The sequence below is a fragment of the Perissodus microlepis genome, chromosome 8 (assembly GCF_051167445.1).
Source record: "Perissodus microlepis isolate ML-2025 ecotype Zambia chromosome 8, ASM5116744v1, whole genome shotgun sequence".
In the NCBI taxonomy this organism is placed as follows: domain Eukaryota; kingdom Metazoa; phylum Chordata; class Actinopteri; order Cichliformes; family Cichlidae; genus Perissodus; species Perissodus microlepis.
This window is the reverse complement of record NC_140468.1, coordinates 986,272-997,964: the sequence shown is the minus strand read 5'-3', so window position 1 is coordinate 997,964 and position 11,693 is coordinate 986,272. Positions and strand designations below refer to the sequence as shown.

The following is an 11,693-nucleotide window of genomic DNA, read 5'->3' as shown; positions in this document are numbered from 1 at the left end:
TGTACAGCAGAGAGCTCAGCCGGGTGACGCAGACTCACACTTGTGACGTGAAACGCCAAACTTGTTCGTGTTACACAGTCATTTCCACGGGTCACACTCCCAGCGTGTCCCCTCTGACTCCATGCTCAGCCACTCTAACGTAGCTTATTTCAGGTGAACTGCAGCGCCAAGCGTCCTAAATGATGTGATGACGTGTGAAGGTGGCTCACAGGTAAGCTGCACAGCCTTGTTCACATGGACAGGTTTACATAAAGTTACGTGAAGCACAGGTGGAACATCTGGAAAGGAGTCACGTGCTCTGTAATCACAGACCTCTGCCTGCAGGAACACAAACACAGTTCCTGTGAAAGCACCTCAAAGCAGCTGCTTCAAGTTCCAATGTTATAAAGTCACTTATTGTAGTGCCATGTGATTTATTAACATCAGCATATTTTAAAGAACAGGAATCGTGAAATAAACTTGTGTAACACACACGTGGCATCACTGAAACCACGGATGATGAAAAAAGAGACAAAACACAGACAGAGAGGAAGTGACATCATAGAGCACGCCATGTTTGAACCAAAGGTCTTCGATATGTTTCGTATTTTTGATCTTTGTGCCTGGATCGAGGGTCTGCAGCACAGCTTTGCTACCAAAAGCACTTTAATATCAGAGTTTTTAGAGGTTTTGGCGTAACGTGTTCTCCATCTGTGGAAGGACACGGATACCTGCATCAGCATCACCTGAGCAGGTGGCTACTGATGAGGACATCGGATCAGCTGCTTGTTGCTCGGTAACGTCCAGACTGAGCGGGCTGCAGTAAGTCCGATGCACCAGCAGGTGACGCTGTGTAACAGTGATAAAGCAGAAGATGGTCACGGCAGCTCGAGGCGCATGCGTGACTTTTCAGCGAGCCCACAGGCTGTTTCAGCATAAACCGCTGTACCCCCTGTGCCAGGCCCAAGGCTGAATCACCTGCAAATCATACACGCTGTATATTAGTATAGTGTGTCCTCTGGGCCGACGAAAGAGGAGACTTGGTGGTGGAACAAGGAAGCACAGGAGAGTATTCACAGGAAAAGGTTAGCAAAGAAAAAGTGGGACAGGTGAAGAAAGCAGACAAATGTCGAGGGAGAGAGGCTTAAAGCGAGCTTTGGATATGGACACGAGGACAGAGAGACGGTGGTGAGGTGTATGGTAGGGGTTACAGGTGTGACGTGTGCAGAGGAGGGAGGGTGGATATATCGGACATAGGATGAGGAAGATGGAGCTGCCAGGTAGGAGGAGAAGAGAAGGACCTCATGGATGTAGTTGGTGGATTGGTGTGAAAGAGGTGGATGCTGGGATAGGACGAGATGATCAGCAGCGGCGCCCCCTGAAGAGAGCGTCTGGAACAAGAAGAAGAAGAAGCGAGAGTCACAGAGAGGAGCATTATTTTACTTCTGAGAAGCTCCGCCTCTCTAAGATGCTGTCTAACCAATCACGATACTGACGTGCTGAAGCTCAGTTCAGTTTGATTTATAGAGCACCGACTCAAACAGCAGTCGCCTGACGGCGCTGTGTGCTGTAAGGTGAAGAGCCCACAGTGATACACAGGCAGCCCCTAACTCCGGGGGCGTGGCTGTGAAATGGTCCTCCACTTATGCTCCACCCTTCTGTCGCCCCGTTCTGACTCTGAGTTCAAAATGAGCATTTAATCATTTGATTCATTATGTACCCCACATTATACTGTGGTGGGAGGAGACTGGAAATACAATGCCAGCCTCTGAAACAGGGGCGGATGTTGCAATAAAATCAGACTTATATTCAGACATATTGAAGATAATGAATGAGTAGAGGGTAATATACAGAAATGGGAATTTGTTGAATCCAAGATCAGAGAATTTACCATAAAATTTTGCAAAGAGCCGAACAGAGAAAAACGAGAATATGAAAGTAACTCACTCTGGGAAATAACTCAGCAAAGAAAACCATGCAGGAGAAAAATAAAGTGATGCAGTTACAAACTCAGTGAGATGATCTTTACCTGGAGAAGGCCCAGCAGGCCAACTGGACTGAGGCAGGTGGACACAGTTCATCATATTTTAGTGAACTGGAGAAATGTGGACAGATGTAGCCGGTTATAAACAGGTGGCTGCAGAGGGACAGAACTCTGTTTGGGACCGTTCTGCTGCGTCCACACTAATCTGTTTCTCTGCACATGTCTGCAAAACTAGTTAAATCTCAGTTCATACGGAGGAAGAAATGTCATCATATAAGGAAGGATCACGTGGTTAAAAACTACTGTGGTTGACACATAAAGTTCATTTTTAAAAAAAGAGGCACGTGGACGTGATGTGAAACGTGACTTCAGAGGGGTCCTTGAAGGCAGCACGAGGAGACTCTAAGTTTCGTTTCTGTGAGCCAGCTGAGAGCCTCGAGCTCAGAGATCACTGATCAGCTGGTAATCTGTAACTGACTGATCTGGGATCAGTCAGTGGATTAGCCAATTGATCATGATCCATATTGAGGGGAAAAGGAACGCGATTCGTCCCGGACTTCAGCTAGAATGAAAAAAAAGACACAAAGCTGGAGTTATTCTGTCTTTACGCTGCAGCTGCCTCTTCTCTCATCCTCTCCCCTCTCTCTCCTGTTGCTCCTTCAATCATGAAACTGATCAATGATCAGCTGATCGTCTCTCTTGCTTGTTTATCGCCCACTTTGCGCCAGAAAGAGGAAACCAGCGGATGTTGCGCTAAAGCAGCACGTTTAAGCTTGATCAGCTGTTAGAATTTATTTAATATTAATTTCTAGTATCAGCTGATGTTTGCTGGAGCCACAGCTGTAAAGCTGCTGGTGATGATGTCGGTTTGGAAACATGAAGGTGATACAAATCATACATATATACCAACAAGACAGTGTACATGGTAAATGGTAAATGGCTTGTATTTGTATAGCGCTTTACTTGGTCCTAAGGACCCCAAAGCGCTTTACACTATTGTGGTATCGCAAGAAATTAGTAGGTTATATAAATATATGAGTATGCATAATAGATACCTACATCCTAAGTTCCTGTTATTCATCTGAAAGAAACAGAATGAGTGTGTCGTTACAATGGTAACGCCAGGAGAGGCAGTAGTGGTTCTGTGTTACATTTATGTTATAAGGAAGTGGAAGAAGAGTGTGTCCTGTAGGAGGCAGTAAATGGATACTGATGTTCTGTACATGCACTGCAAAGAAGGTTCAGTAAACCAGTTGCAACGATACTCCATTGTAAGTCTCAGTTACTTTATTTTTATTTTTGAAGATGAGCATGAGCATCCTCTGATGAATCGCAGGGGCAGGAAACGCTGGTTTTTCCAGCATGTTCCTGTTTCTTTGAATGCAGCTTTCCTCCAGTCTCTGATGTATTTCTGTGCTTAGAGTTAGAAATGTTTTTGTTTGTTTTTTTAGTTGTTTAAAGTAAGAACTTCTTTGCTCAGTGTAACCATCTGTGTTTTGCAGTGTAAACGTGATGAAGAGGAGCACTTTATAAATATGCCAGTAAACATTATTCCTGTCTAACGAGGTCGTAATGAGTCTTTCAGAAAGGCTTCGTGCTTTTCTCTGCACACACAACTGTGTCTGCAGCTTTCCTCGTATTTACCTGCTGCTCGCTGCTCGCTGCTCAGGTGTACCTTACCTGTCTGTGGCGTCTGCACACCATTTAATGAAACAGACGTTGAAACAGTTCGAGCTGTTTAAATAAAGTTAATGAATGATTCCATCACAGATTCACTCATTTACTGCAGCAGAGGAACGTGAAGCACAGCTGGAACATCTGGAACAGACCCAGCTGAACAGCAGCTGTGGTTCAGAGCTCCACGTCCACACCTGAAACTCTCACACTGCAGTGAGGCTGAAGCACCAGCAGGTGTCACCGTAGGGCTGAGTGTGAAGCTGTGACTCTTCAGCACATCTCTAACAGCGAGTCAGTGAGCACGCTCAGACCAGCACTTTCCACCATCACCGCTTCTGACACGAAGAGAAACATCAGCTCAGTCTGAGGACACCTGGCACCTCTGAGGCTCCGCCCAGCACAGGTACAGGCTGGCTGGACTTTAGTGAGGCTTCACGTTGATTCTTTCAGAGAGGAAGATGGAACTTTATTTAGAACAGCACCTCACCTCATGCACTCCTACTCTCTACACCTGACCCCTTCTTCGAGCACTCACCTGTCATTAGTGCGAGGGGCCCCGGGCCCCGCTCACAGTCACCACGGTAACATTTCAACAGAAATCCTCGAAATGTTTTGGAATTCAGATTTTATTGTTCAGCTCATGTTTAATCTAAAAAAGCTGAACACACAAGATAAGCAGAAAAACATGTTTTAAACCTCTTTAACGATTTTAATCACCTTTGAGGAGGAACTCACCGGGGGGGGCGTGGCTTTGACAAACTTGTGTGAAGTGTCCCCGACAATAACACGTTCAAAGACAAGCAGCAGTTTGTGTGTGGAAGGGAGTTTTCCATTTTCCCTCCGGCAGTAGGAAACATCCCAATAAGGACGGCAGGGCGGGTTCTTGCCGCTGACGCTGTGTGGGCGGGGCCTGCTGCCTGATTAAATGGAGCAGTGATGATGAAGGCGAGCAGAGCTCCGACTGTGAGACAAACTGAAGGATGGCGATGCTGCTGCAGCCTCTGTGGGCCTTCGTGCTGGGACACGCCCCCCTCCTGCGCTCGCCCTTCTTCCCCGTGCTCTTCTCGCTCTGCGTCTACCTGTCCTTCTGCCTGCCCTTCCTGCTGCTGGACGCGCTGTCCACCAGGTGGGCGTGGGTGCTCAGGTACAAGCTGCAGCCTCAGAGCTCCGTCAGCTGGTCGTCGGTGCGGCGCTGCCTGGCTCTGACGCTCTACAACCACCTGGTCTTCATCTTCCCGCTCACCGTGCTGCACTGGTACCTGAGGCCGGTGCACCTGACCGAGGAGGCCCCGCCCCTTCCGCGCCTGCTGGCTCAGGTGCTCGTGTGCCTGCTGCTCTTTGACTTCCAGAGCTTCGCCTGGCACCTGCTGCACCACCGAGTGCCCTGGCTCTACCGCACCTTCCACAAGGTGAGTCCCCGAGGACGATGGCGGTGGTGATGAAGTCACGCCTTTGTTCTTCCTCCACCTCACGCTCTCTCTCCTCCTCCTGCAGGTGCACCACACCTACACCTCCACCTCCGCCCTCACCGCCGAGTACTCGGGCACCTGGGAGACCCTCAGCCTGGGCCTGTTCGCTGCCGCCAACCCCTTCCTGCTGGGCTGCCACCCGCTCACCGAGCTCGCCTTCTTCGTGGTCAACATCTGGCTGTCGGTGGAGGATCACTGCGGCTACGACCTGCCGTGGGCCACGCACCGCCTGGTGCCGCTGGGGCTGTACGGCGGGGCGCGCCACCACGACCTTCACCACCTCAAGTCCAAGTGCAACTTTGCGCCGTACTTCACCCACTGGGACCGCCTGGCCGGGACGCTGCAGACGCAGGGCTGAGCCGCCGTGATGGCGAGGAGCTGATGTAGAGACGTTTTCTATTTATTTATTTCTTCCTGTTTTTATTTATTATGCCACTTCTGAGCCCACCAATCACAGCGGGCTCTCCTCGACTCGCTGCTCCTCTCTGACGTAGAGACGGAGCGCCGTGAGCCGTCGACGGCGTGAGCACGTTAACTGATACCGGACAGATGTGCCGATGAGGCAGCTGGCTGCGAGCGCGGGACAGACGAAAGTGAAACGAGGGACAGAGAAAGAGATAAGCTGGCGAGGAAGACGAGGAGTCGCGCCGCCGCTGAAGGAGAAGCGCGGCGTCAGAGGGAAACTGGAAAGTTTGATTCTGAACTGGGAAGTGAAAGTTTGAGCACTGACGACAAAATGAAGCTAAAATAAAGTTTATGAAGAGAAACACACAAGTCTGTTTCCTGTTTGTGTCCAAAACACACACACAGACACACACAGACACACACACAGAGACACACAGACACACACAGACACACAGACACACACACAGAAACAGACACACACACACAGAGACACACACAGACACACACACAGAGACACACACACCTGTGCGTCTGTGTGTGTGTCTCTGTGTGTCTGTGTGTGTGTGTCTCTGTGTGTCTGTGTGTGTGTGTCTGTGTGTGTGTGTGTGTGTGTCTGTGTCTGTGTGTGTGTGTGTGTCTGCGAGCTTCAGCAGGAGACAGATCGTTGGTGGAGACGATCTCTGAACGTCACGATTCAAACAGAATCTGTGAACATTCAGCAGGAATAAAGTTTATTGTTAATAATCACAATTATTCAGCACGTCGTCTGCAGAGACGTCGTCATGTTGTTTAAGTAAAAATGGAGGCAGAGCCTCCAGTTTTTAGGCCCCATCTCATCTTAATGACCTTATAGTACCATACCACCCCATTAGAGCACTTTACTCTCACAGAGCAGGGGTCTCAAACTCCCGTCCTCGAGGGCTCCTGTCCTGAAACTTTTCCATGTGTCTCTGTTGCAACACACCTGAATGCAGTTAGTAGTTCATATGAGCCGCTTGATTCATGTTACAGCAGCTCATGAGTGAATGAGTAGGGTAGGGGTTGCCACCTCAGCATGCAGTCAAGTTCTAGTCTTTCTAATGACCTACTAATTGTATTCAGGTGTGTTGCAACAGCCCTCGAGGACTGGAGTTTGAGACCCCTGTCCTAGAGTATTTAAAAGTAGAATGGGAGGCAGAGCCTTCAGTTTTCAGGCCCCTCTTCTGTGGAACCAGCTTCCAGTTTGGATTCAGGAGACAGACACTATCTCTACTTTCAAGATTAGGCTTCAAACTTTCCTTTTTGCTACAGCATATAGTTAGGGCTGGACCAGGTGACCCTGAATCCTCCCTTAGTTATGCTGCAATAGGTGTAGGCTGCCGGGGGATTCCCATGATGCACTGGGTGTTTCTTTTTCAGTCACTGTGTGTTAATAGACCTCTCTGCATTGAATCATATCTGTTATTCGGTCTTTAAGTGACGACGTGACGAATCACACAGATTTGTGTGTATTGTTGTGTTGATGTACTTCAAAGTTGATGAGTGAACGAGGTGGTAAAAGTACACGTTCTGTACTGAAGTATTAGTACAAATACTGCTGTTTAAAACTACAGTAAAAGCTGAAGTACTGAGTCTTTACTCGAGTAAAATTGAAACGTTACCTGAAGAGTACTCAGAGTACAAAGAACAGCTCTGTTTGTGCAAAGATAACTGAACCTTGTGTCATCTGAATGTTATAATACAATAATATCAGCAGACAGGATATAGATGAATCTACTTCCTGTTGCCTCCATGTGGAGGGTGACTCTAAAGAGGAACATGAGCTCAGTCAGGGTTACACACCACCTCCTGAATCCACTGTGTGTGTGGGTGCAGTCATACACAGGAATGTGACACTGCGATGCTCCCACACTAATCAAACTCACAGTCATTTCTACTGAGAGCTGCACTACATTTCCTTGGTGTGCAGGCTGTGATCAGCTGACCTGCTGCTCCCTGTGTTCGTACACGACAGATGTGAGCAGATGTTTGATGAGTGTCCTGGCTGATGTCTCTACACTGACACTGTTTATTCTCCTGTCTCCATCTCTGAGTGAACGTAGCTCTCTGTCTTTCCTCTCCCTGCCACACACAGCAGCTGGACTTTATCTGCAACACACTGTGAGACAACCTGCACACAACAGTTTGTGTGTTTGCTGATGTTTGTAGAGCTGCCTTGCACATTTCCCCACGTCACTGCCTTTGCGCTCGCTCCTCTTCAGTCGGGCTAGCTGGATGCTGATGTACCGCAACTGCAACTTCCAGTCCGGCAGTCGTTGCAGCGTGGTGCCGAACGTGCTCACGTTCAGCCCTGAATATGGAGATTGTACGGAACAGGACTTCTCATGTGTTTGACGTTTGGAGGCTGTGACGAAATATTAGCTCCCCTCGAATCAAACCAAGTTTTGAAGTAAAATGTTCCTAAAAAATAAATATTCAAGTAAAGTGCAGATGCCTGAAAATTCTACTTAAGTAGAGAAACAGTATTTGTACTGTGTTACCTCCTGCCTGTGCAGAGTGAGCATGCTCAGTCCACAGCGACGCTGTCCTTCAGTTCGACACGTTCTCAGGTGCATGTCACACCCATGCCTATGCTACAGCTCACTTTATTAGGTACAGCTTGCTGGGACCGGGTTGACCCACGTTTTCCTTCAGATCTGCTGCTTGGTGGCTGAGATTCAGCTCGGTGCTGGGAAACAAATCGCTGTGTGAGAAACGCTTTCTCTGTCGTGTCCCAGCAAGTCAGCAGGTTGTGAAACCCTCAGATCAACAACCGTGTTCAGTCATCTTTCTTCCCGATTATGATGCAAACCCGCAGAAGTGGTTTCACAGCCAGTGAACGTGGATCAGATCTGCTGTCCAAGTTTTAAAACGGGGATGAAAACTTTGAATTGATCAGAGTTGAAGTGATTTGAGTGAAAAGTTTTAATGGCTTTAGTGCTGAAACACGTGTGAACTGTTCTGAAAGCTGCAGTGTGCTGAGAATGAGATAAAGAGATGTGATAAACATGTGTTCGGGGGTCGGGAAGCTGGTGGAGCGAGGCCAGAAAATCCCGATGTGTGTTTCAGGATGACATGAAATCTGCCCGCAGCAGGAATCTGACGTCACTTCAGGAGAAACGCTGGTCCTTGCAAAGGCTGTGGAGCGCGTGGGAGACCGAGTGAGTCAGAGCCGCACAAACATGCTGTTATCCTTTCATCTTCTCTTTGTCCTGTTGCACTTTCTGTTTCAAGCAGCGCACACACATTCATAGACTTCCTGCCCCCCCCATTCACTTTGTGCGTTCTCGAGCAGTAACGCCGCCGTCCTGTGATTACAGCCTGTGACCTGGAATCTGGCCAAATCATTTTCTGACTGAGTTTCTTGGTTTTTTATTTCTGTTGCATTTTATTTGAAATTCTTGCTTCACATTTCTGAGGTGAAGGAAATATTTGTGTGCTGTTTTTATGGAGGCGTGTGTTTGCCTGAGGGGGAGGGTCTTCATCACAGCGAGGGGAGGAAAAAGCAGTGTGTGTGTGTGTGTGTGTGTGTGTGTGTGTGTGTCAACATTATAAGGAATGTGTGAGCGTACAGTGGTTCAGACTCACTGAGGATGATGATGACAGGCTGTGTTTCCCCTGATGATTCCCGAGAATCAATCCATCGTGCACAGAAACTCGGTTTATAAGACAAACATCTCTCAAAACTGAAAACCTGCTGCTGTTAACGTCCCACCCCTCTGTGGGAGCACGTGTACATATATTTTTATCTATATATTTCTTCTATGTGTATATTTTTATATTTTCTTCTGTTTTTGGACATGAATGTTCCATCTATGTATTTATTGCTGCCTGTCTCCTTTGCTGCTGTAACAATGGGAGCTTCTCCTCTGTGGGATTAACAGAGGCTACGTCACCTCATCTTAATGATGTGATCACAGTGCTGAACTACAGCATTGCTACAGTTTGCTTTGCTACATTTGTCCTTTAAATCCACTTTATGACTTCAGATGTAATTTCACTTATTAAAACAAAGAAATATTTAAGCTCCGCGGCTGAGCAACGTAAATGACAGAAGGATGAGATTCAGTGTCAGTGCCACCTCTCAGACATTTAGGACACACTTATTTCCTTCATTTATTGTGATGACAAAACAAATAGTTGTGTTTCTAACAGCTGGTTATAAAATCGGACGTTCTCGGTGTCAGATGGCTTTTGATGAGCGAACACAACAGAAGGAAAATGAAGGAGCTGCCTTTGCTTTTTGCTGGAGTGTGCGTCAGAGCTGGGACCATGACACAGTTTGTGAGACCAAATTATTTTTGTGTTAACCACAGTCGCTGCCACCTCCCCGGTGTTCAGAAATAAACATAATAGCTGCGTTTTGTCGTCACTCGGTTCACACTAAAACCGCTCTGTTCTCTCTCGTTTCTGGCTGTTTCGTTCCCAAAAGGCTGAAAAGTCCACGCTGTGCGTTTGAAGCGTCCCACACTCTGTAATGTCCTCTCCAGCGTTTCCGCCATAAACCACTTCCTTCTGCTCAGAACGAAGATCTGACCTCCAACTGAAGTACAACACAAACTGATGGTTTTGTTGTTACATAATTAATCTTATGTCAGTACTTATCTGTGAAACACTAATAACTGTTACTGTTACATTTGTGACTGCATGTGATTTAAGTTTATTCACAGTTTTACATTTAACATGTTCAGGTTTTGTCATTTTACTGATGTTTCTTGTCAATAAATAGAGCAGATATTTCCCCACGGCGCGGCGCCCTGCGGCAGGCGGCTGCGTTACATCATCGTTACTTCCTGATGATTCAGTGAAATGAAACTGAAATGTTTTATTGTGATTCTGGAAAAATAAAGTTCCAAATGTTTCATCAATAAACTCAGTTTTTTATCACGATGAAGAAGGAACGCCTCCTTAATGAAGATGTTATTATTTATTATTATTTGTTTAACAGCGATCAAATATAGAAAAGACTGAGAACAGCAGAAGAACCTGTGTGGCTAAAACTGGCACAATGTTTGAATCCCATCAGCTCCTGAGTCGACAGATTTATGCAGTCAACAAATGAAGAGCCGACATCCTTACACGGACCGGAACCACCTACCGCCATTTCTCCAGTTTTCAGATCTTGCAGACTGGCAGCTGTAATTGCAGCAAAAGGTGGTTCTACAAAGTATTGACTCAGGGGGCTGAATAATTACGCACACCCCACTTTGCAGTTATTATTTGTAACAAATGTTTGGAATCATGTTTGATTTTCGTTCCACTTCTCACGTGTGCACCACTTTGTGTTGGTCTTTCACGTGGAATTCCAATAAAACTGATTCATGTTTGTGGCTGTAATGTGACAAAATGTGGGAAAGTTCAAGGGGCCCAATACTTTTGCAAGCCACTGTTTTTCTCAACCTTATGGTTTTTCACAGTGGTGGCTGGTTTTACATGGAAAGTTAAATGTTAATGTTACGCTAACTGCTTACTTGTGACACTGTGGTATACTCACCATGCTTTTACAAATAAAAGCATATTTTCACCTAACAGTGTGCTGTAAGACTAACTAACAGTAAGACTGTATGTTACATGCTGTTTCTCTCTCTGGTCAGCGGTTGGTGTCGGTGGTTGGTGTCAGCGGTTGGTGTCGGTGGGTGTTGTCTGCGGTTGGCGTCAGTGGGTGGTGTTGGTAGATGGTGACGGTTGGTGGTGTCGGTGGTTGGTGTCAGCGGTTGTTGTCAGTGGGTGGTGTTAATGGGTGGTGTCGGTGGATGGTGACTGTTGGTGGTGTCAGTGGTTGGTGTCAGTGGTTGGTGTCAGTGCGTGGTGTTGGTGGCTGGTGTCGGTGGTTGGTGTCAGTGGGTGATGTCAGTGGTTGATGTCGGTAGTTGGTGACGGTGGATGGTGTCATTGGTTGGTGTCGGTGGGTGGAGCCGGTAGTTGGTGTCAGTGGGTGGTGTCGGTGGTTGGTGTCGGTGGATGGTGACGATGGGTGGTGTCAGTGCATGATGTCAGTGGTTGCTGTTGGTCTCTCTGGTCAGTGGTTGGTGTCAGTGGGTGGTGTCAGTGCATGATGTCAGTGGTTGATGTCTCTGGTTGGTGTCAGTGGGTGGTGTCGGTGGTTGGTGTTAGTGGTTGGTGTCAGTGGTTGGTGTCGGTGGCTGGTGTCGGTGGCTGGT

General features: G+C 47.4%; 1 protein-coding gene across 1 annotated transcript; it reads left to right on the top strand.

The window, feature by feature from the left end:
• The first annotated feature begins 1,233 nt into the window (after positions 1–1,233).
• Positions 1,234–5,954, top strand: LOC146380984 (cholesterol 25-hydroxylase-like protein). The gene is made up of 2 exons (XM_084936942.1): positions 1,234–5,049; positions 5,135–5,954. The coding sequence occupies exons 1-2, from the start codon at positions 4,621–4,623 to the stop codon at positions 5,465–5,467; spliced, it is 762 nt and encodes a 253-aa protein (XP_084793068.1). The 5' UTR covers positions 1,234–4,620; the 3' UTR covers positions 5,468–5,954.
• Positions 5,955–11,693: the final 5,739 nt, after the last annotated feature.

Coding starts and splice junctions, on each gene's coding strand:
- LOC146380984 (XM_084936942.1), top strand. CDS start 4,621: ATGGCGATGCTGCTGCAGCCTCTGTGGGCCTTCGTGCTGGGACACGCC. Junction 5,050..5,134: donor TCTACCGCACCTTCCACAAG/GTGAGTCCCCGA, acceptor CTCCTCCTGCAG/GTGCACCACACCTACACCTC.